The 26262-nt window shown below is 38.3% G+C and overlaps 1 protein-coding gene and 1 long non-coding RNA gene across 7 annotated transcripts in view; both read left to right on the forward strand.

Annotated features, from left to right (window-relative positions):
- LOC118879944 overlaps nucleotides 1-16888 on the forward strand; it is a 41523-nt gene extending 24635 nt beyond the window's left edge. The window contains exon 9 of the long non-coding RNA XR_005016189.1: nucleotides 16637-16888. This is a non-coding gene — a long non-coding RNA (uncharacterized LOC118879944). The remainder of the gene's footprint in view (nucleotides 1-16636) is intronic.
- A 4885-nt stretch (nucleotides 16889-21773) lies between these two features.
- LOC118879913 (flavin-containing monooxygenase 5-like) overlaps nucleotides 21774-26262 on the forward strand; it is a 30202-nt gene continuing 25713 nt past the window's right edge. For 2 of the 6 annotated variants that reach the window (XM_036823127.1, XM_036823180.1), the window contains exons 1-2: nucleotides 21801-21939; nucleotides 22094-22271. In XM_036823127.1, the coding sequence (XP_036679022.1) occupies nucleotides 22137-22271 (135 nt within the window). In that variant the 5' untranslated portion in view covers nucleotides 21801-21939; nucleotides 22094-22136. Of the gene's footprint in view, nucleotides 21940-22093; nucleotides 22272-26262 lie in introns of all 6 variants that reach the window. The other 4 variants (XM_036823169.1, XM_036823147.1, XM_036823158.1 and 1 more) reach the window with 4 other exon arrangements.

The raw sequence follows: 26262 nt of genomic DNA on the forward strand, positions 1-26262 counted from the left end.
CTACTCAAAATTGGCATTCACAATTAATACTGATAATCAAAGAGTTTTAACAGTAAGAGAGTGCTTCTGGAAGGCCTATGATACACAGTAATTTATCATGAGGATAAAATAGCTACCCTATAATGGTGTTGTTAAAATTAAATGAAATAATTTTTTACAAGGAACTAAACACAAATTTGAATGTCCAGGATATTGTGAAGGAACAAAAAAGTTAAGTTGGGAATGAGCCTGGTGCTCACCTAAGTATCTACATCTTACCAGTGGAGACACAAGAAATCAGGATTTATCTCTCATTGTTGAGGTCCCATTGTAACCTCATTTGCTCAGGGAATCCACAGGCAAATGTTCCATAGTGTTTTTCTCATATGTGTGGCCCATAGATACGGATTCTGAAGGTAAATAGAAAACACACACTCACACACAGAGTATGGGATGTCTACTCAATGGTGGGGTCATGGGGTCATGGATAGCCAGCTTTGATAGATGGTATTACTGTTCTCAGCTATTCACTTTCTCCCCTATAAGATGATTGTACATCCAGCCCTTAGCTAATAGACTTCAGTGCCTCCCAATAGGCCGGGGCCATATGATTTGCTTTGGTCAGTGGAATGCAAGTGGATGTGATGTTCTCTATGTGAGCTAAAGCTTTAAATGTGCTTGCTTAGATTGTTCCTACCCTTTGCCATGAGAGCTATAGAAACCAAACAGGGGCTGTGCTGGTTAAAATCTTTGCTAATCTTTCCAGGTCAGTACAATAAATTCACCTCATTCAAAATAAATTTTAAAAAATATACATATATATATATGTCTATAGTATGGTATCCCATAATAGAGTCCTTCCCCATCTTGATGAACATTTATGAAGTTATTTCAAATTTTTCACTATTAATGCCACCTGATAACTTGAACTCGTTGTGCCAGGCCATGTGCTGAGAACTTTACATGTATATTATTTTCTCTGTTCCTCACAACAATGTACAGGGTAGGTAATATTCTATTCCTCATTTTACAGATGAGAAAGCTGAGCCACAAAAATATTAAGTTGCCTGAGGTCAGAAAAGTAGTTAGTGGTAGAGTCCACATAGTCCGGCTCCAGCACCTAAGCTATACCCCAAACAATGCTACAATAAACATCTTTGTTTATACACATGTGTAACTATTTCTGCAGGAAATCCTGGAAGGGAATTGGTGGTAAAAGGAACTCACAGTTTTGATAAACTTGTTCCACATGAAGGCTTAATCAATTTATCTTCCACCCACAGTAGATGAGCATGCCCACTTCCATCACTTTTCCATTTCTGAATATGACCAATCTTTTTGTTTTGTTTTCCAATCTGATGAGGAAAACAGATATAATATTACCTAAAATTTCTTTGGTTACATGTCTGATTGAAGATCATTTTATAAACTAATTGGCCGTTTTTAGTTCCTTCTCTTTGAATGGCCTGTTCATATCATTTGCTTATTTTTCTATTGTCTTACTTGTCTTTTTTTAATAGCTGTGTGAAGCTCTTCACACATGTTGAATTTTAATCTTTTGTTGAATTCCTTATTTGGTATTATTTATATACAGAAGTTTTGAATTTGCATGTGTAAGACTTTTCCTTCACTGTTCTTGGATTTTTGTCTCTTACTTATAAATGCCTTCCTTTTCTCCCAGATTATACAAATATTCTCTTATATTTTCTCCTAGTAGTTCTCTAGTTTTGTTTTTTATATCTATCTCTGGAATTTGATACAATGCAGAGTCAGGACCTAACTTTACCTTTTTCCCCAAATAGATAACAAACATTATTTATTGATAATTCATCCTTTCTTACAATGATTAAAAATAACATCTTTATTGCAAACTAAATTTCTTTAGGTATACGAGGCTATCTTTTTACACAACTATACCACACTGTTTCAATCACTATACTGCTCGTTTGTTTTTAAATATTTCTTTTCAATTTATCTTTCAATTTTTTCACACATTTTCTTTTCCAGTATTCAATATAAATTTGAGAATCAACTCATCAAGGTCCATAAAAATTCAACTGAAATTTTGATTGGATTGTCTTGACATTACCAATTAATGCTGGGAGACTGGCAAACTTAATAATTTGTACAATACTAAGATTTCCTACCTGGGAACAAGATATTTTTTTTTTTTTTTTTTTTTTTTTTTTTTTTTAAATTTATTTATTTATTCATTTATGGCTGTGTTGGGTCTTCGTTTCTGTGCGAGGGCTTTCTCTAGTTGCCGCAAGCAGGGGCCACTCTTCATCGCGGTGCGCGGGCCTCTCACTATCGCGGCCTCTCTTGTTGCGGAGCACAGGCTCCAGACGCGCAGGCTCAGTAGCTGTGGCTCACGGGCCTAGTTGCTCCGCGGCATGTGGGATCTTCCCAGACCAGGGCTCGAACCCATGTCCCCTGCATTGGCAGGCAGATTCTCAACCACTGTGCCACCAGGGAAGCCCGGGAACAAGATATTTATTCAAGTCATATTTTATGTCCTTTAGTCAGGTTTTATTGTTTTCTTCAAATTGGCCTTGCATATTACTTTTTTGTTTATTCTTAGGAAATGCTTAGTTTTCCCTGCTATTGGTTTTTTCCATTTTTTTTTTTTTTATATAATTTTTATTTGAGCTGCTATTTTTTCCATTGCACCTGCAAAGATAGGGACTCTTTTTTTTTTTGGCTGCACTGCACAGCTTGTGGGATTTTAGTTCCCTAACCAGGGATCGAACCCGGGCCCTCAGCAGTGAGAGTGTGGAGTCCTAACCACCGGACCGTCAGGGAATTCCAGGGACTTTTTTTCATTTATTTATTTTTTTTGGCTGCATTGGGTCTTCGTTGCTGTGTGCCAGCTTTCTCTAGTTGCGGTGAGTGGGGGCTACTCTTCATTGAGGTGCACAGGCTCCTCATTACAGTGGCTTCTCTTGTTGTGGAGCATGGGCTCTAGGCACACGGACTTCAGTACTTGCAGCTCGTGGGCTCAGTAGTTGTGACTCGAGGTCTCTAGAGCGCAGACTCAGTAGTTGTGGCGCACGGACTTAGTTGTTCCGCAGCATATGGGGTCTTTCCAGACCGGGGATTGAACCCTTGTCCCCTGCACTGGCAGGCGGATTCTTAACCACTGCACCACAAGGGAAGCCCCCTTTCCTGCTATTGTTAATGGGATCTTTTATTCTCTTACTTTTTTAACAGGTATATAGGAAAAAACATCAATTTGTGTATGTTGATCTTATATTCTGCCCCTTTATTGAACTGTCTTTTTTGTACAAATAGTTATTCAGTTGATTCTTCTAGATTTTTAAAATTTCCACTTATAAAAAATGTTACTGCATGTTACTGTGACCTTTAGTAAATGGCTTAAAAGGTAAAATAAATGTGTTTTCAGAGTAAGAATGAGTCAGTAATGCCTAACAGAATGACAGATAACCATTAAAATATACTGGCATATATGGGGCCAGAGAGAATAAATAGCAACTATCTTATTTTATTGCACTACCAGCCACAAAATTGTAGGCTATGTGGACTTTCAGTTTGACCCAAGATGATGAGTCTAAACTCTCATGTTACCGAACCCACGTCCGACTGCTTGCCACTTGAAAGTCAATTCTCTAGAGATAAGTGTTGGTAGGGAAGGAAAGCTTGCTTTATTTCAGAACCTGGTAACCGGGGGAGAGGGTGGGCTCCTGTCGGAGAACCAACTCCCGACTGCTGCTCAGGGGAAGGGGATTTAAAGGGGAGTTTCAGGACTGTATAGGAGGGAGCAGAACAGCACAGTCAGCTCTGACAGTCATCTTGAAACCGGTAATATGGTGGTCTGATCAGTGTCACCTTGTTTGTTTTAAGTACAGTTAATCTTCAGTTCCAGGGTTTGTTCCCATTTCTTTGAGGCCACTTCTCGGAACGGTGGCAGCTTATGTCACGGCTTCAATTTGGTCATCATGTAGTCATCCTCCTCCACCTGGTGGGGGCTTCAGTATCTGCAAAACAGCTCACAGGACATGGCTCAGAATATTATCTATAGCCCTGAAGGAGGAACTAAAGGTCCTTGACTGTGCTTAATGATTAAACTATTATTATTCGGTCTCCTTTGACTGTTTTCCTTGGTTTCTGCATTTCCTCACTTCTCTGATCAAACCTATTCTTTGGCTAAAGATTTTCCACAGACAAAAGGCAGGCTGAGGACAGGGGGTGGGGCAAGGACCATAGGGTCTTGCTCCGTTTCACTAATATATCTCAACTTATTTATCTATTAATCATTTTAAAGTTTACACACAGCAAATTCACTCTTTGCTTTTTTTTTTTTTTTGGTTTACTGCTTTATGAGTTTTAATAATGCAGAGATCCTTATAACCACCACCACAAGCAAGATAAAGAACAATTCTAACACTCTTTAATCAGTCTCTCAACCCACCCCTAATCCCCAGAAACCATCGATCTCCTTGCCATTACTACAGTTTTATCTTTTCCCAAATGTCATATAAATGTAAATGAACATTATGTTACATTTTGAGACTGGCTTCTTCCACATAGCATAATGCATTTCAGATTCATCCATGTTGTTTGTGTAATAATAGCTTATTCCTTTTTAGTGATGAGTAGCACTCTATTATATGAATACACCACAGTTATTTATCTATTCGTCTGTTGAAGGCCATTTTGGGTTGTTTTCAGTCTTTGACAGTTATGAATAGTACTGCTGTGAACCTTTATGTACAAGTTTTTGTGTGGACATGTGTTTTCATTTCTCTAGACTAAATACATAGAAGTAGGATTGCTGGGTCACATAGGTATTTGTTTAACTTTATTAGAAACTATCAACATGTTTTCCAGGATGATTATTCCATTTTGCATTCTTACAAGCAATGTAGGAGAGTTCCAGTTGCTATAGATCTTTACCAGCACTGGGTATTGTCATTATTTTTTATTTTAGCCATTCTAATAGGTGTGCAAGAGTTTCCCATTTGATTTTCATTTTCATTTCCGTCATGACTAATGGGTTCATCATGTGTTTTTTGCCATCCATATATCTCCTCTGGTGAAGTGTCTGTTCAAATCTTTTGCCCCCGTTTTTAAAATTGTATTTATTTTTCAAGTTTTAAGAGTTCTTTATATATTCTAGGTAAACGTTCTTTGTCAGATGTATGATTAGTAAACTTTTCTCCCAGCTCATGGCTTGTCTTTTCATTCTCTTAATATCTTTTGAGGAGAAGAAGTTTTAAGTTTCAACAAAGTCTAATTTATAAATTTGTTCTTCTATGGATTATGCTTTCGGTTTTGTATTAAGAAATTTTTGCCCCACCCAAAGTCATGAAAATTTTCTCCTATAATTTCTTCCAAGAGTTTTATAGTTTTACATCTTACACTTAGGTCTATTGTCCATTTTATTTTTTTATTTTTATTTTTTTTAAATTAATTAATTAATTTATTTTTTATTTTATGGCTGTGTTGGGTCTTCATTTCTGTGCGAGGGCTTTCTCTAGTTGTGGCAAGCGGGGGCCACTCTTCATCACGGTGCGCAGGCCTCTCACTATCGTGGCCTCTCTTGTTGCAGAGCACGGGCTCCAGATGCGCAGGCTCAGTAATTGTGGCTCACGGGCCCAGTTGCTCCACGGCATGTGGGATCTTCCCAGACCAGGGCTCGAACCCGTGTCCCCTGCATTGGCAGGCAGATTCTCAACCACTGCGCCACCAGGGAAGCTCTATTGTCCATTTTAAATTCATTTTCTATGTGGTGTGAGATATAGTTCAAGGTTCACTTTTTTTTGCATATGGATGTCTAATTTTTCCAGGATCATTTGTGCAAAAGACTGTCCTTTCTCCATTGAATTGCCTCTGTATCTTCATTAAAAATCAATAGACTGAATTTATGAAGGTCTATTTCTGGAGTCTATTCTGTTCTACTGATCTATGTGTCTATCCTTTCACCAATACCACCGTCTTCTTTACTGTAGCTTTATGATATATCTTAATGTGTAATGTGTCTTCCAGCTGTGTTCTTGTCTTTCAAAATTGTTTTAGATACTTCAGTTTCTTCACATTTCCATATGAACTTTAGAATTATCTTTTCTGTATTTGCAAAGAATTCTGCTGGGATTTTAATAGGGATTACATTAAATCTTTATATCATCTTAGGGAGAATTGACATCTTAACTATATTGAATTTTTCAATCAATGAAAAGGGTATGTCTCACCATTCATTTAGGTCTTCTCTGTTTTATTTCATCAACATTCTTTGATTTTCAAAATAAAGATCCTGCATGTCCTATTATAATTATACCTAGTGCTTCAATTGTGAAGAGCTATTGGTACCGTTTTTAACTTTTGGATTCCAGTTGCTTATTACAAATATATAGAAATGCAAGTTGATTTTTGTATGTTGACCTTTTTTATACTGTGACGTTGCTAATCACTTGTAAGTTCTAGTAGCTTTTTGTGTAGATTCCTTGGAATACTCTACATGGACAAATGTGTTCTCTGCAAGTAGGGACATTTCTTCCTTTCCAGTTTAAATACCTCTCATTTCTTTTCCTTTTTAAAAATTATTTATTTATTTATTTATCTGTCTGTCTATTTCTTTATTTGGCTGTTCCGGGTCTCAGCTGTGGCACAGGGGATCCTTGTTGCGGCATGCGGGATCTTCGTTGCCATGTGTGGGATCTTTAGTTGAGGCATGCGGGATCCAGTACCCTGACCAGGGATTGAACCCGGGCCCCCTGCATTGGGAGTGCAGAACCACAAGCACTGGACCGCCAGGGAAGTCCCAGTTCTTTTTCTTATTACACCATCTAGGATTTTTAGTACATTTATGTCTATAAATTGGAATTCGTATTTTGTAGAATATTAAGTAAGAATCAAGCTTTGTGGGTTTTTTTCCGCCCAACACCATTTATTGATAAGCTATTTTTTCAAGTGCTTTGCAGTGACAACTTCATCATAAATCAAATGTCTTTGTGTGCATGAACCAGTTTCTGGATTCTCTATGGTGCCCTATTCACCTACTTGACTATTCTTACACCAACACAACACAGTTGTAGCTTAGTACAGCAAGTCTTCCACCTTGTTTTTTTTAACAAAAAGAATTATTGAAAAAAATTTTTTTGATTCCATTTTTTTAGACTTTTTTTATTTTAGAGCAGTTTTAGCTTCAAAGTTAAATTGATAGGAGGTACAGAGACTTCCCATGTACTCCCAGCCCCACACAGGCATAACTTACCACATCATCAGCATCCCCCACCAGAGTGTTACATTTGTTACAATCAAAGAACCTACACTGACACATCATTATCACCCAAAGTCCATAGTTTACATTAGGGCTCACTCTTGGTGTTGTATATTCTATGGGCTTGAACAAATATAATATAATAACATAAATCCACCATTATATTATCATACAGAGTATTTTCACTGCACTAAAAATCCTCTGTGCTTCACCGATTCAGCCCTCCCTCCCCTCAAGCCCCTGGCAACCGGTGATCATTTTACTGTCTTCATAGTTTTGCCTTTCCCAGAATGTTTTATAATCAGAATCATATACTTTGTAGCTGTATTAGTCAGGGTTCTCCAGAGAAACAGAACTAATAGGATATATATATACACATAGATAGATAGATAGATAGATAGATATATAGATAGTAAGAGACTTATTATGAGGGATTTGTTCACTGATTATGGAATCTGAGAAATCTCCTGATCTGCCGCATGCAAGCTGGAGCACAGGAAAGCCAGTGGTGTAGTTCCAATCCCAATTTGAGAGCCTGAGAACCAGGGAAGGCAATCGTTTAATTCATAGTCCAGTCCAAAAGCCCAAGAACCAGGAGCAACCATGTGTGAGGGCAAGAGAAGATGGATGTCCTAGCTCAAGTAGAGAGCAAATTTGTCCTTCCCTCACCTTTTGGTTTTATTCAGGACGTTAATGGATTGGGTAATGCCCACCCACATGGGTAAAGAGTGATCTTCTTTACTCAGTCTGCCAATTCAAATGCTAATCTTGTCTAGAAACACCCTCACAGACACACTCAGAAATAATGTTTTACCAGCTATCTGGGCATACCTTAGCCCAGTCAAATTGACATTTAAAATTAACCATCACAGTAGCCTTTTCATTTTAGTTTCTTTCACTTAGTAACATGCATTTAAGTTTCCTCCATGTCTTTTTATGGTTTGGTAGTTCATTTCTTGTTAACACTGAATAATATTCTGCTGTCCAGATGTACCACAGTTTATTTATCCATTTGCCTACTGAAAGACATCCAAGTTGCTTCCAAGTTTTGGCAATTACAAATAAAACTGCTATAGAGACTTCCCTGGTGGTCCAGTGGTTAAGACTCCATGCTCCCAATGCAGGGGGCCTGGGTTGTTCAATCCCTGGTCAGGGAACTAAGATCCCACATACTGCAACTAAGCCCACGCACCACAACTACTGAGCCTGCGCACTCTAGAGCCTGCGCACCGCAACTAGAGAAGCCCACATGCCACAACAAAGAGCCCATGTGCTGCAATGAAGACTCAGTGCAGCCAAAATAAATAAATAATTTAAAAATGAAAAACAAGCAAATAAAGCTGGTATAAATCTGTACCAACAACAGACTCCAAATAGCCAAAACAACCTTGAGAAAAAAAGAACAAAGCTGGAGGCATTACACGTCCTGATTTCAAACTACATTAAAAACCTATAGTAATCAAAGCAGTATGATACAAGCATAAAAAACAGATGCATAGACCAATGGAAGAGAGTGGACAGCCCAGAAATAAATGCATACATATACAGTTAACTAATCTTTGACATGGGTGCCAAGAATATAAAATGGGAAAAGGATAGTATCTTCAATAAATGGTGTTGGGAAAACTAGATATCCACATTGCAAAAGAATGAAATTAGACCCCTATCTTATACCACTCACAAAACTGACTTGAAATGGATTCAAGTAAGACCAGAAATGATAAAACTCTTTGAAAAAAACATAGGTAAAACTCCTTGACATTGGTGTTGGCAATGATTTTTCTAGATCATCCAAAATCGCAAGCAACAAAAGCAAAAATAAACAACTGGGTCTACATCAAACCAAAAAGCTTCTGTACAGCAAAGGAAACAATAAAGGAAATGAGAAGACAACCTACAGAATGGGAGAAAATATTTGCAAATCATGTATCTGATAAGGGGTTGATATCTAAAATATATAAGAAACTCATGTAACTCAATAGGAAGAAAACAAATAATCTGATTAAAAAATGGGCAAAGGACGTGAATAAATATCTTTCCAAAGAAAATATACAAATGGCCAACAGATAGATAAAAAGGTGCTCAACGTCAATAATTATCAGGGAAATGCAAATCAAAACTATGATGAGCTATCACCTCATACCTGTTAGAATGGTTATTATCAAAAGAAATATATGTAAGAAATAACAAATGTTGGCAAGAATGTGGCAAAAAGGGAACTCTTGTACATTGTTGGTGGGAATGTAATTTCGTACTGCTATTATGGAAAACAGATTGGAGGTTCCTCAAGTAATTAAATATAGAACTACGATAAGATCCAGAAATCCCACTTTTGGGTATATATCTGAAGGAAGCAAAATCAGTATCTGGAAGAGATATGTGCATTTCCATATTCATTACAGCATTATTCACGATAGTCAAGATATGAAAACAGCCTAAGTGTCCACCAAAAGATGAATGGTTAATGAAACTATGTTATATACACATACAATAGAATATTATTCAGCCATAAAAAGGGAATCCTGTCATTTGTGACAACATAGATGAACCTAGAAGGCATTATGCTAGGTGAAGTAAACAAGAAGGGAAAGACAAGTACTGTATGCTATTACATATAGTAGGATGTGGAATTATTATATGTGGAATCTGAAAAAAGAAAAAAGCTGAACTCATGAAAACAGAGTAGATCAGTGGTTACCAAGGGCTAGAAGGTAGGGGAAATGAGGATATGTTTGTCAAAGGGTATAAAATTTCAGTTATAAGATGAATAAGTTCTGAGAATCTAATGTACAGCATGGTGACTATAGTTAATAATGCTGAATTGGATACTTGAAATTTGCTAAGGAAGTAAATGTTAAGCTTTCTCACCACACACACACAAAAGGTAAGTATGTTAGGTGATGGGTGTGTTAATTAACTTGATTGTGGTAATCATTTCACAATGTAAAAATGTAGCAAATCGTTGTGGTGTACACTTTAAATATATATAATTTTATTTATCAATTATACCTCAATTAAGCTGGGTGGTGGGGCGTGGAAATCTGAGTGCAGGTTTGTGTATGGACATAAGTGTTCAACTCCTTTGGGTAAATACCAAGACTCACGATTGCTGGATGGCTGGATGTATGGTAAGAGTATGTATAGTTTGTAAGAAACCTCCAAAGTGGCTGTACCATTTTGCATTCCCACCAGCAGTGAAAGAGTATCTGTTGCACCATAGCCTTGCCAGCATTTGGTGTCATCAGTGTTCTTGGTTTTTGGCCATTCTCATAGGTGTGTAGTGTTACCTCATTGTCACTTTAATTTGCATTTGCCTGATGACATATGATGTGGAACATCTTTTCATATGCTTATTTGCCATCTGTATATCTTCTTTGGTGAGCCTTGTTCTTCTTCAGGTGCCTTGGCTAAGATTTTAAAATCAGCTACACACATAGACATGTGCACACACGTCTACACATTGAGATTTTGATTGGCATTGCATTGAATCTGAAGACTAAATTGCAGTGACCTGACATCCTTGCAATACTGACTCATAACTCATAAACATGGTATCTCACTCCACTAATTTAGGTCTCTTTAATTTCTTCCAATATTTTTTCCCACTTTCTGCATAGAGGACTTGTATATCTTTTGTTAGGTTTATTCCCAGGAATTTGATATCTTGATATGCTATCAATGGTAAAATTTTAAAATTTTAAAATTTTAAAATTTTCACTTCATACTCTTTTTAAAAGACTATTTGCTGTTTAAAACAATAATACTGTCAATGTATTATGCGGTTCATAACATTTGAAGTAACATATATGACAATGATAACAGAAAATTCAGGAAAGATAAATAAAATTATAATTATACTGTTGTAAGACTCTTACATTGTATGTGAAGCAATTAAGTATTAATTCAAGATAGACAGTAATAAATTAAAGATGTATATTATAATCATTAGAGTAACTACTAAATATATAAGAAATATATGTAAAAAGACAATAAAAGAGGAAAAATGGAGAACTAAAACATACTTGACTAACCTGAAAGAAACCTGGAAAGGAGGAACAAAGAAAGAAGTAACAGATGGAACAAATTAAAAAACAAATATGGTATATTTAAAGCTAACTATATCAGTAATCACAAAAATTTTAATGGACTAATCACTCTTTAAAAGAAAAAGATTGTCAGACTATTTTTTAAAAAACAACCAACAATATCCTGCCTACAAGAGATACACTTAAACATAATTGATTTAAATATAAGTAACTTGAAATAAAACATGGGAAAATATAGTCCGTGAAAACAGTAACCATATGAAAACTGATATGGCTATATTATTAATGGTGAAAGGAGGTGTTAAGGAAGAAGTAACAGAGAATAAAAGGAACTTCATAATAATTAGAAGATCAGTTCCATAGGAGAAATACATAATCCTAAATGTATATGCACCTAATAATATAACTTCAAAATTTATGAAGCAAAAAATTGACAGAACTGTATGGGAAAGACAAATATAGAATTAGAGTTGGAGATTTTAACATATCTCTTCAGTAATCAATAGACAAGCAAGCAAAATATTAGTAAGGATATAGAACATTTGAGCAACAATACTAAGCAACTTAACTGACACTTGTAGAAAACTGTACTCAACAGCTGTAGGTTGCTCCATCTTTTCAAGTGCTTATGGAACACTGAACAAAATATATGCTGAGCCATAAAACTAGTAATCAATTTCAAAGGATTAAAATTATACAAAATATGTTCTTTAACCACAGAAAAAGTAAACCAGAAATCAATAACAATAAGATATCTGTTACCAAACCAAAACATGGGTCCACTCACCTGGTGGGTTGTGGTGAGGGAAAGTGCAGCATTTATTGTAAGGCACCATATAAGGAACCCGGGACACCTAGTGCTCAAAAAGCCTGACCTCCCCAATGGGTTTCAGCAAGGCATTTTTAAAGGTAAGGTAAGGGAGGGGCATCCCAGTGTATGTGATGAGCTCCTGCCGAATTCTCTGATTGGTTGATGGTGAGGTAACAGGGCGGTGTCACAGGGGTTAACATTATCAATCCTCAGGCTCTAGTAGGTCTGCAGGCTACGTGCTCACAGTCATCAAGTAGTTAATTTCCTCCATTTGGTGGGGGTTTTAGCATTTATAAAACAACTCAAGAACTGTGTGTCAGATACAATCATCTAAGTAAAATACTTCAGAGGAGCTAAAGCAGAGGATATAGGGAAGAGGTCTGTTAGGGGAAGGACCCATAGGATCCTGTTTGGTTACATATCTAGAAAATCCCAAATCATCTGGAAATTAAGTAACTTACTTCTAAGTAACTGATTTCATCAAGGATGAAATTACAATAGAAATTAGAAAATATTTTGAAAGTAACAGTAATGAAAATACAGCATATCAAAATTTGTGAGATGCAGCTATAGCAGCTCTTAGATGGAAATTTGATGAATTAAGTATCTATCTCAACAAGGTACAAAAAAGAGTAGAAAGAAAGAAAGAAAATCAGAGATTAATGAAATAGAAAAGAGATATAAAACAGAGAAACTCAGGGACTTCCCTGGTGGCGCAGTGGTTAAGAATCTGCCTGCCAGTGCTGGGGACACAGGTTGGATCCCTGGTCTGGGAAGATCCCACATGCTGCGGAGCAACTAAGCCAGTGCACCACAACTATTGAGCCTGCACTCTAGAGCCTGAGAGCCACAACTACTGAAGCCCTCATGCCTAGAGTCCGTGCTCTGCAACACGAGAAGCCACCACAATGAGAAGCAAGTGCACCACAATGAAGAGTAGCCCCCACTCTCCACAACTAGAGAAAGCCCGCGCACAGCAAGAAAGACCCAATGCAGCCAAAAATAAATAAATTTTTAAAAAAAAAACAAAGTCAATGAAGCCAAAAGATGGTTCTTTGAAAAGATTAATAAAATTGACAGAATTGATCAAGGAAAAGAGTAAGAGAGAAAACAGATATACCTAATATCAAGGATGACAGAGGCAACATCACTATAGATGCCACATACATTAAAAAATAACATGAGGATTCATGAACAACTTTATGTCAATAAAGTTGACAGCCTAGATGTAATGGGCAACTTCTTAGGAAAACACAACTTACAGAAATTTTGAATAATCCTGTATCTTTTAATGAAATTAAATCCATAATTTATAACATTCCAACAACAAAAACACCAGATTCAGATGGCTACCCTGGTAAATGCTACCAAACTTAAGGAAAAAGATTAACAATTTTACACAAAATCTTTCAGAGAGGCCAGCATAACCTTGATATCAAAACCTATCAAGGATATTACAAGAAAAAAAATTACAGAGTAATATCCCTTAAGAATACAGATGGAAAAAAAAATCCAAATGAAACACTAACAAATCAAATGCAGTATTATGTAAGAACCATACACATCATGGTCTTGTGAGTTTATTCCAGAAAGACATAGCTGGCTTAACACTTAAAAAGTCATTCAATATTATTTTAACAATGTGATCATTTTAAAAGATACAGAAAAAGCATTTTATAAAATTCAAAACCCATTCATAATAAAAACTATTAGTTGACTAAGAATAGAGAGAAACTTCCTCAATTTGATAAGATTATTTACCTAAAGCATACAAATAATATCACACTTAATGGTGACATAGTGTATGCTTCGCCCTAACAAGACAAGGAGATCTGTTATCACCACTTCTATTCAACATTGTATTGGAGTTCCTGCCAGTGCAATAAGGAGAGAAAAAAAAATTCTTTAATTGCAAAGGAAATAGTAAACTGTCTTTATTCATAAATGACATGATTGTGTACATAGAATATCCAAGGAATGTACAAACTACTAGAAGTAATAAGTGAATTAAGCAAGGCCATGTGATACAAAGTCAATATACAAGTATCAGCTGTATTTCTTTATACTTGCAGCAAACAATTGAAATATGAAAATGTAAAAATAATACCATTTACAATAGGATTTAAAACATAATAAGGTACACAGGACTAAATAAAATGCATAAGAGTCTACAGTGAAAATCATAAAACAAGGAGAAATCAAAGAAGACCTAATGAAAGAAGAAAGAGCCTATTTCACAGAGGAAGATTTAATTGTTATGATGTCACTTCTCCCCAATTGGTCTATACATTTAATGCAATCCTAATCAAAATCCCAGGAGGCCTTTTTGGTAGAAATTGATAGGCTAATTTTAAAATTTAAATGCAATTGCAAAAAAACTTAGAATCGTCAAAATCATCTTTAAAATAAGCATAAAGATGGAAGATTTATGCTACCAATTTTCAAATTGATTTTACTATCAAGGTAAGTAATTAATACACTATGGTACAGGCATAAGGATAAACAAATAGACCAATGGAACAGAATAGAGTCCAGATAGAGGCTCACACATATACTGTTACTTGACCAATGAAAAAGACACCACTGCAATTCTAGGGGAAAGAAAGACCTTAGAAATGGTGTTGGAAGAACACAGCATCCAGATAGAAAAAAAATAAACCTTGACTCTTACACTCATACCACTCACAAAAATTAATTTCAAATGGATTGCAGGGGACTTCCCTGGTGGTCCAGTGGTAAAGAATCTGCCTTCCAATGCAGGGGATGCAGGTTTGATCCCTGGTCAGGGAACTAAGTTCCCACATGCCGTGGAGCAACTACACTCAAATGCCACAACTACTGAGCTCGCGGGCCTCAATGAGAGAGCCCGCGTACCGCAGACTACAGAGCCCACACGCCCTGGAGCCCAAGCGCCACAACTAGAGAGAGAAAACCCACACGCCACAACAAACAGCCTGTGCCGCAAGGAAAAGATCCCACATGCCTCAATGAAGATACTGCATGCCACAACTAAGACCCGACGCAGCCAAAAAATAAAGAAAATAAATTTTTAAAAAATGGATTGCAGATCTAAATGTGAAATCTAAGTTATAAATCTTCTAGCTGGAAACACAGGAGACTGTATGAGCGTGGGGTAGGCAAAGATTTCTTATAAAAGAGCAAAAGGTACTAACCATAAAGAAAAAAAAGATAAAATAGATTTCATCCAAATTTAAAACTTGTGCTCATCAAAAAACACAATTAAGAAAGTGAGGGACTTCCCTGGTTGCGCAGTGGTTAAGAATCCGCCTGCCAATGCAGGGGACACAGGTTCCTGCCCTGGTCTGGGAAGATCCCACATGCTGCAGAGCAACTAAGCCCGTGCGCCACAACTACTGAGCCTGTGCTCTAGAGGCTGCAAGCCACAACCACTGAGCCCGTGTGCCACAACTACTGAGGCTACGTGCCTAGAGCCCGTGCTCCTCAACAAGAGAAGCCACCGCAATAAGAAGCCCACACACCGCAATCAAGAGTAGCCCCTGCTCGCTGCAACTAGAGAAAGCCCACGCACAGCAACGAAGACCCAATGCAGCCAAAAATAAATAAATAAATAAATATTTTGAAATACATACATCTGCAAAGGATTTGTAACCAGATAGTACAAAGAACTCTTAAAACTCAATAATAAGACCACTCAGCTTTTAAAAACGGGCAAAACGTTTTCACAAACACTTTGCAAAGAAGATATACAAATGGCCAAGAAATTAAATGGAAAGACGTTCAACATCATTAGTCACCAGGGAAATTCAAATCAAAAACACCATGAGATAATACCACACACCCACAAGAATGACTAACAGTACCAAGTGTTGAGAGGCTATGAAGCTACTGGAACTTTTATATATTGCAGGTGAGTGTATAAAATGGCACCTCTTTTGAAAACTTTTTGGCAGTTTCAACCAAAGTTAAACATAAACCTACCCTATGACCCAGCAATTGCACTCTTAGGCACACAAGAAAAATGAGAGCAGACGTCCACAAAAAAGACTTGTTCAAGAATAAAACACCTTCATTACACCAAAAAGTGGAACTAATTCAAATATTCAACAATAGGATGGATAAACAAATTATATATTCATACAAATAAAAAGAGCAACCTACTGATACACATAACTACCTGGATAAATCTTAAAATCACTACATTGTGTAACGATTCCAAGCACAGAGAGTGAGTACATACTATATAATTCTATTTATATGAAGTTTGAGAACTAATAAAAGCATCAGATGTTAACTATACTTATTTTGTTTATCATTTCACAATATACAAATATCATATGCAGATGTACAAGTATTGTACACCTGAAACTAATATGTTGCATGTCAGTTATACCTCAGTCATAAAAAACAAACAAAAACAAAAGGAAACAATGCTTACCTCTGGAGGTGGATATTGGCTGGGAAAGTGCACAAGAAAACTCTCTGTATGACACCTCTGCTCCACATCCGTCATTACAGTCATTCTACATCTGAACCATACCTAGAATCATCTCCTTCTCATGATCTCCACTGTCCCCACCCTAGGAGAAGTCTCAACTGTCTCTGATGTGCAGGCCACAAGAAGGACCCTGTGCCTGAGGAGCGAATGGGAGGTCAAGAGCCCCCAGAGACTCATCAGATATGAGTGTTGTTCTTCTCTATGTGAATGAGCCATTACCACAAGACTTCCATTCCTACTGATCCAGAATTTTAACTGATTTTCTTTTGAGCTTCAATTGGTTTTTACAATATTTCCACTGCCTTAACCATGGAAAATGACATTGTTTCTATGGGAAAATGTATTCTGATTTTCAACAATTGATTAAAATTGTTAAAATTGATTAACTTTTTAGAACACAGTCATTTCTTCATTGGAGATTTTCCTCTTGTTTTTTATGGTATTTTTAAGTATCTCTAAGTCTTTTTAATGGATTTATATTCTGTATTTCCAATCATCTTTGAAAATCACGCAGGGCAGGCTCTTCCATTACTTGTGTTTGTGTGTTAGAGCACGGCATGCAGCACTGGATACACAGGAAGCACAGCTGAAATGCAGCAGGACCCTACGGTCCTCCCCCCACCCACCATGTCCTCTGCCTGCCTTTTGTCTGTAGAAAAACTTTAGTCAAAGTTGAGCCTGTATATACTCACTTGCAAATTTGCAGTTAGCCTAAACAGAGAAAATTTGAGTCAAGGTTTAAAACATTTTACAAGTAATTTGAAAACAACATAAAACATATTTGCCAAGTTTAAAAGTAATTAATTACAAAACACAATTAAAGTAGTGGAGCAGGGCTTCCCTGGTGGCACAGTGGATGAGAATCCGCCTGCCAATGCAGGGGACATGGATTCGATCCCTGGTCTCGGAAGATCCCGCAGGCCGTGGAGCAACTAAGCCCTGTGTGCTACAACTACTGAGCCTGTGCTCTAGAGCCCGCAAGCCACATCTACTGAGCCTGTGTGCTGCAACTACTGAAGCCCGCGTGCCTAGAGCCAGTGCTCTGCTACAAGGGAAGCCACCGCAATGAGAACACTGTGCACCGCAACAAAGAGTAGCCCCAACTCACGGCAACTAGAGAAAGCCCACGCGCAGCAACAAAGACCAAACACAGCCAAAAATAAATAAATGAAATAAATAAGTTTATTTTAAAAAAAGTAGTAGAGCATTAAAATTACATTTTAAAATACTAAGTTTTAAAAGTAATTCTTGTATTGTTCTGAAATTCTAAAACCGATTCAGTAGGGAGACATTAATATTCAGTTTATAAAAGTATTCATCAGTTTTCCTATAACTAGACATCTCTAGTACATTCAGAATTATCCAATTTACAAGTAATTCATTTATAAGTTAAACTTCCAATATGTAAAATGGTTGCATTAAAACACTCTTTTCAGAATTTTATTTTTAAAAGTACTATTATAGTATAAATTCACATTTATAACTGAAAACTTTTATGAAAGTTATCAGTCTAAAAAGTTACAGGTCCAAAGAATATTGATACTAATATTATTAGGGTTGTCTAAACTGCTGTAAAAAGCAAAATTAAAAATTCGATAGCATAAACAAAATAGCAATTTACTTATCTCTCATGTAAGAGTCCAAGATTAATAGATCCAGATTAGAAGATCCAGTCATTTAGGACCCCAATCTGATGGTGGACCTACTTCAATACATAGTTCCCAAACACCTCTCTAGTTATCAATATTCTAGGCTACAGGAAAGAAGAGTGAGCAGAAGTCCAGGGCAAACCATTGTCTTTTAAATAGGTTAGGCAGAACTTAGAGAGAACTTAGTCATATGGCCACGTGCAGCTGCAAGGGAAACTGGGAAATACTGTTGCTATTTGGGCAGCCCCATCCCACCTACAGTCCTATAATGCTGTAATAGGAGGAAAAGAGATTTTAATGAAGAGTTAGCAGTGTCTGACACCCCTCTAGCCACTAGAATTCTGTGTTCATCCTTCTCCTGATATGCTCATCCCCACCCCAAGGGAGACAACTCCAAATTCCATCCAGGTGCTACATCCAGCTCAAATTCTGGGATCTCTGGGTGACTTGCAATCATCTCCCTCAGACTCAGATTGGCTTTTTGTGGTCCAGCAACTCATTAACTCAAAGGAAGTCACTTACTTCTCCAACACCCAATAAACCATGGTCTAATAGAAACAGGATGATTATATGAGAACTTCTTGTTCTTTAGTATACAGTGGCCCTTCTGCTGCCATAAATCTTGGGGAGGGATAAGACAAGAGATTAATATTTTTGAAATCTCAAGGGAGATGCGTTTAGGCAACTGGAAAAAAAAGAAACCTACTTTTTCTTTCTAAGAAAAAGTAGCATTAGACAGAAGAAAAGATATTTGGTGACAAAAGACATTCTATTTCATGGTATTTGATGGTGAAAACACTAGTTAAATAAGGGATTTCTGGAGCAAAGTGAGAAGAGAATCCAGAACAAAAGTAAATAGTAGCTTTTTTTTTAAAGAAAAATAAGAACTTTTTGATTAGCTTGTCTTAAGATGACTATTGAGAGATTAATGACATTTTGATAATAAGAACCATATCAAAAAGACAGAACCACATCAAAACACAAAAACACTTTAATTACTGAGAAATATATATAACTCCATCCTTAAGCTTCTTTCCCTTTATTCTCCCATTAGGGTATGTTGATGTCCTGTGTTCCCCACTGTGTGTGTGCATGTGTGTGTGTGTTCATATAATTCAGACCATATTTTGAGCAGGAGTCTTCCTGATGGAGCCAAATGATTTCCAAAACCAAAGATCTATTTTTAAACATATTTTAAAGTAGTTGAAATTAGGAAAGCTATGCTCAGCTAAAAGCAGTTCAGCTACAGTGTAAACTGTAAAGGCAGGAGTTAAGCAAAGGATAAGGATGCAATAGAGAGATGAGAAATGGACAAAGGACTTGTGGCTAAATAAGACGTAAAAATGTCCTCATACAGGAGCAGTATATATAGTGTTTGAAGCCAAGACCTGAAGCCAGACTGCCAGGTGTACCTCCCTGCCTTTTCACTTACTTGCAGAAGAAGTGCTTGATAGTACTTTCTCCATGGGGTTGCTGAGAGGAATTCCTGTGTCCCTTCCTATGCTGCCTTTTGCACCATTACAAGGTAAACCCTTGAGAAATAACCATTGGTCTGGGAAGGATATTTCTGGGGTGAAGTCAGTAAGTCAAACCCAGGGCTGGGGACTTCCCTGGTGGCACAGTGGTTAAGAATCTGCCTGCCAATGCAGGGGACACGGGTTCAAGCCCTGGTCTGGGAAGATCCCACATGCCGCAGAGCAACTAAGCCCATGCACCGCAACTACTGAGCCTGTGCTCTAGAACCCATGAGCCACAACTACTGAGCCCATGTGCCCCGACTACTGAAGCCTGTGTGCCTAGAGCCCATGCTCCGCCACAAAGAGAAGCCACCACAGTGAGAAGCCCGTACCACAACGAAGAGTAGCCCCTGCTCGCCACAACTAGAGAAAGCCCTCACGCAGCAACAAAGACCCAATGCAGCCAAAAATTAATTAATTAATTAATTTTAAATAACCCAGGGCTGGCATTATTGGCAACAAATCACCTTCAGCAAAGTTGACTCAGGCATTAGTAAAAGTGAAACTGATAGGTGGTGTTTTGGGGGGCTCCAAGGAGCTCCAGTCCTTTATGTCTCAATGCAGAAAGAATTCAGTGAGAGGCAAAGTGATCGATAAGAAGCGATTTATTAGAATAGGATGCTTGCAAAGCTTATAAGCAGGCAGGCCAGAGGGTGCCATGCCCTGAGAATTTAGTAGGCTACAGTTTTATAATCAAAGGAAAAGTGGGGAGGGGGAAAAGACCACCTTGTTCCTCATTCTTTAGTAGACGTCACGCTTGCATCTCAGCTCCTCCTCCAGGCTGGGCGGGGGAGTTTTCTTGTCCCTACATGGTCAAGCTACGACTGTGATGGCACTATGGAAAAATTATTTCAGGTCTCAGTACAATGAGGGTCTTTCACTTTGAAATGTCACCTTTCCATAAATTATTGTTTTTTAAGTGTGCAGAGAGCATGTCCTAAGGGTCGTTAACTTACTGAGCTCACTGGGCAGGATGTGGGTCTCATACCACCATTGTTTTATTGTTTTGGGACATGTTTTGTCTTATGCTTCTGCTGCATGGGTTTTGTTGCTAAACAGGCCTGCTTGGTTTTGTGGTTAAGCAAACCTGCTTTCTTGAATGATCATTAACTTACAGGGGTCGCCCATACTTTTTTCTTTACTTACAATCCCCTAGTGGGATTAACTATTTAAGTACCTAATTTGTCCCTTTACTCTGTCCCTAACATAAGGGGCGCAAAGATGCATAGCATCAGCCACAACGTACCTCTCCCAGAACCCCTTACACCTGTCAAAACAGACTCCTGGGTTGAATGAGCCCTGATTCTGACCCAATGTGTGAAATCTTACATCCATTACATTGGTATTTCGTGCATGATTTTGTATTTGAAGAATCTGTTACATTTTAAAAGTGGATATTTTGTGTTTGTAATCACACAGGTAACTGTGTGAGGAAAGCGCTTTTTTACAGTATTTTTATTTTTTTGAAATTATCTGTGTATCAGTCTTCTCTACTAAACTATAAGCTCCTCTAAGCAGGAAATTTAATCCCCTCACTCCTCACTCTACCCCAGCACCCAGCTCAGTGCATGGGTATTTTAAAGTAAATTTCTTCCCGTAGCACAGAACCAAAGATCCGATTTGTGGGGTTGGGGGTTGGGTTGGAGAGGTGGATGAGGGGCTGGGATGTGATCTAACACATCTCCTGAAAGATAGATGTTCTCCACTTAAGCTTTTGGAGCAAGACTTGCTTCGGGGTTGTTGGTGACAGTTTCCCCTCACCAGTAGGAGTTTGTCACTATAAGACAACACCAGGAAGTTAAAAGTGAATGGGAAGGGCGGGTGATGGAGATTCTGACCCCTAGGGTCTCCCCTGAGAGTAGCTGAGAGTGCGGGCAACTGCATGTGAAAAACAGAGAGGTCATAGGGTTAATTTTTTCTGCCCAGAGCAGGTTTGGCCCACGTTTTATACCCTCTGTGGGGGTAATGGGTGCTGCTGAGTGGGCGGTGTGTTGGCTGAAAGGAGGTGGAGCTGAACAGCCCCTCCACATTGGCTATTGCTGCTGTTTGTACTTTGTTGCTTTACATTTCTTTGCAAAGAGCTGAAAGTGCAGTGCCCTCCAGATCGCAGCTGAAGGATCTGCCAGTGTTGGGGCAAAGGCAGCGAGGTCGGGTACCGCAGCAGAGTTCTCAGCTCTGGGTCTCAGCTCTGGGTCTTCCAGGCACAGGGCTCACCCATCCAAGGTGTAGTAGTTCCCGGTGGTCCACGAGGACACTGGGATCTGGGTTCCCCAAAGGCACCTGCTGTTGCAGCATTTATCTAAATGCCACATTCAAGCTCTTCTTTGAAAGGTGTTAACTGATGTGTGCTTTCTGTCTTTTGTCATCCTTTCTTTAGGACAGGTTACACTGACCCAGCCTGGTGAAGATCTCTGGAGACCATGACCAAGAAAAGAATTGCTGTGATTGGGGGAGGAGTGAGTGGGCTCACGTCTATCAAGTGCTGCCTGGAAGAAGGCTTGGAGCCCGTCTGCTTTGAAGGGACTGATGACATCGGAGGGCTGTGGAGGTTTCAGGTAAATCTCCTGGTTCCTTAATACTTGGAACTCTCGCCGTAACTAGGTGCATAAGATATTTTACCTCGTGTCAGGAAGTATGACGGGCTTCACAGTGATTAAACCTGCCAGACTTCAACATGCTGGCCTCTTCTCAGCAGCCATCACCTCAGGTTCTATGCATGTTCCTCTTTCCCTACGCTGGCAGCAAAATGGGACGCAGGTATCACTCGTTTTTTCCTTTACTGATGTCTGTGAAAATGGCACAGAGATCATTTTCATTTACAGATCTTCCTTGATTTACAATGAGGTTACATCTTGATAAGTCCATCGTAAATTGAAAATATCCTGTTACAAATGTATTTAATACACCTAACCTACCTAACACCATAGCTGAGCCTAGCCTACCTTAAACGTGCTCAAAACACTTACGTTAACCTACAGTCAGGCAAAATCATCTCACACAAAGCCTATTTTATAATAAAGTGTCGAATAGCTCATGTAATTTATTGAATGCTGTATTGAACATGAAAAACAGAATGGTTGTTTGGGTACAGAATGGTTGTAAGTCTATCAGTTGTTTACCGCCCTGATCCTTCCAGCTGACTGGAAGCTGCCACTGCCCAGCATCACCAAAGTATGATACAAAATATCGCTAACCGGGGACAAGATCAAAATTCAAAATTCGAAGTGTGGTTTCTATTGAATGTGTATCGCTTTTGAACCATTGTAAAGTCAAAAAAATCACAAGTTGGGCACTGTCTGTAGTGAGTTTTGCCGCTATCCAGAAAAGCGTAACAATTTTGGTGGTGGGGGGGGGGTGTAGCAGAATGGCAGACATGTAAAGTGGTTGCTCTTGGTCTGCGTTCATCGGGAAGTGATCTAGAATACTGCTTACAACTCCTTCCAGGAATCCCCCTTTTCAATCTCTTCTAACCTTACTGTTTTTTTTTTCTTTTCTTTCTTACCTTCCTTCCTTTGTTGCTTCCTTCCTTCTTTACTTTAAACAGTTCTCTAATGATTCTAGTGCTTGAATAGGATATAAAATCTGGCTGCCTTCCTTGCTTTGCACTTTTGCTTCACTTGAGAAATCAAAGCAGTAGTCCTGTCTTCAGGGAAGGGCAGAGGGCACCTGCAGCTGGGTTTTCTTGTCCTTGCACAGACTCAGTTTTAAAGTTGACTTGCTTTAATATGCACACCCAGCCCTGCAACTTGTTACTAACAGTTAAGGTATCTTCTTACTTAAATGATAGTTAAGCTTATTATATGTCAAAGAATATCACCCTCCTTAACTGATCTCCAAAGCAACATCCATTGGGTTTGCTTTTCAACTCACTTTTTAAGCCAGTGAATGGTATTAAGGTGTCCAGATTTGTTTCATATTTCACAAAACGAACACGGTGTTGGCCAGCTACTTAAAAGTGGTTTCATTCGTTCATAGCATTCCTTAGTAGAACAGCAGTACAGTTGTTTTGCATCTTGGCTCTGCCTTGGGGACTAACTCTATTTGACAATCGTCCTTATTCGGATCTAGGGCGGATACGCCTTAGCACACCACCCATGCCTCGGTCACAATCAGTCTTGGGCATGGGCTGAAAAGACTGTTAATAAATATTTTGTAATCAATAGAAAATTTTACTTTTGAAATCCAGCCACAACATAGTGTAGAGGTTAAGAGCACGTCTGGGTTCAAATCCTACTGTGACGTTGGGTAAAACCATTAAACCTCTCTGTACCTCTGTGTTGTCATCTTTAAGAAGGAGATAATACTGGCACCCACTTCATAGAGTTATTGTGGGGATTAAGTGAATGAATAATTATGTCATGACTAATAACAGTGGCACAATAATTGCTAAACATCAGTTATTACTCAGTAGGCCTAGAGTGTGGCCCACACATTTGGTGTCTGGTAAGCATCCTAGCCAGGTCTGGCAACTACTGACCAGGCATGAAATTAGTGAAGGGTCCACGATCCTACCTGATTATCAGGTTTTATTTCCAAAGTGGTTTAAACTTCCTCTCTGTTAAAGATCCAATTTGGAGTTTTTTCTGATTATACTCTTGGCAAAATTTCAGCACCTTATAAACTGTTTTCTTGAAAATAAATAAGCTATATTTCATCATAATGCTCTGACTGCTGTTAAGACAGACCACATCTGTGTCTATTATATATAACATACATATATTTTACATATATTATAAATGCACACACAAACACCACTATATTTCTAGAGCCACGGGGGATGCCTGGCATATATTAGGCACCAAATATATTTACATTTTATAAATGAATCCTAGAGAAGCAAAATATCTTGGGTGGCTGCTTAGAATGCTTGTGGAAATAGAGACCTTCATTCTCACATGTTCCACAGTTACACAGTTGTGGAGCCATCCATTAATTGCAGATTAAACATGTTTTACATGCTGATGCTGGTTTCCTCAATAATTGCCTCTGAAATCTGCTTTTCTATGACCCCCTTGCTTGTTACTTGGAGTCTTCCTCTCCCCCATCCTACCCACCCTAAATTTTCTGTAATTCATTGGGGGTTTCATATATAGGATCATCTCAAGTGCTTTGGAATTCCACCATTGCTACCGGGTGTCCAGTAAGCCACTGGGAACTCAGGGCTTCCATTTTCTCTTTCTTGTAACAGGTCTCAGGGACTCAGTTTAAATTTCTTTCTTCTTGATCTCCTCATTAATATTAGACCAGACTGATGGTGAAAAGTTGGTAGTAATGGGAGACATATCACTTTAATTTTCATACTACAATATTACTTTATGAACGAAATAGCTTAAAATGATAAATCCTTATGAAATGCTGCGGTTTTAATAAGTATGTAATGCTGGAAAATAATTTTTAATATTCTTTAGTCAATCTGAATTTTAAAAATCCTTAAAGTATACCAAAGCAGTGCTTCTCCAAGTTTAATGTGCACATGAATCACTGGAGCTTTTGCTGAGGTGTACATTGCGATTCATTAATCTGGGGTGGTGCCAAGATTCTATATTTCAGGTAAAGCCCCAGGTGATGTTGATGCTGCTGATCTGATAACTACAGTTCACGTAGTGAGATTCTAAAGTGTATATGTGATACAAAGGTACCACATGGATACAATGTAATGTAAAATGAGGCATATTTAATACATTTTAATTTAAAGTATGAAATTAAGTAATAAACACCCTTAGAGGAATAGGTGTTTTTAATTCTTAAATATCAACCACCCCCCCCAAAAAAAGACAACTGAATGGATACAAAAATACTTAAAAGACGGTAACTATAGAGCAGTGGCTGTCAGCTTTGGCTGCAACACTGAACAATCACCTGGGGAACTTTAACAAACTTTAACAAATACTGATATCAGTCCATCCAGATTCTGGTTTTATTGGCCTGGGGTGTCAATAAACCTCTCCACTAGTTATTTCTAATGCGCAGCCAACATGGAAACCTTTGCCCTTCAGCTTTTACCCCAGCTTTCCCAGGTGATAAATGAGGATGACATTGCGTGTTTAAAACAAAATCGATAACAGTTCATTGAACAAACATTTCTGAAGCTCAGACTTTGTTAGATGGTGTGGAGATACAGAGTTATATAACCTCCTGCCACTGCCCTCAGGCATTCTGCAGTTTAGCTAAGGATGTGTGGAGAAAAGACTTCTGAGGTGGATGGGATAAACTCTGGTGCCCTGAGCTTTCCGGGGCCAGCACACCACCTCTTACCAGCAGATCTCAACCTTGTCTACACATTAGACAAGGAGCAATTAAAAGAGGGTCTCTGGGAGTAGGGACCAGGCATTAGTATTTTAGAGTTCCCCAGATGAGTCCAGTGTGAAGACAATGCTGTGAACAACAGTCCTAAGACAGCTTCTGTCCCACGGGATTCTGAGAGTCTGTCAAAGCAACAGAAGCTCCACACTGTTCTCACTCCTCCCACTGAAGGGGAGTCATTTTTCTCCTTTCTTGTGCCCTTACTATTGTCTCCATTCCCTTCAGTTCCAATTACACTACGCT

The sequence above is a fragment of the Balaenoptera musculus genome, chromosome 1, assembly GCF_009873245.2.
Source record: "Balaenoptera musculus isolate JJ_BM4_2016_0621 chromosome 1, mBalMus1.pri.v3, whole genome shotgun sequence".
Lineage (NCBI taxonomy): Eukaryota > Metazoa > Chordata > Mammalia > Artiodactyla > Balaenopteridae > Balaenoptera > Balaenoptera musculus.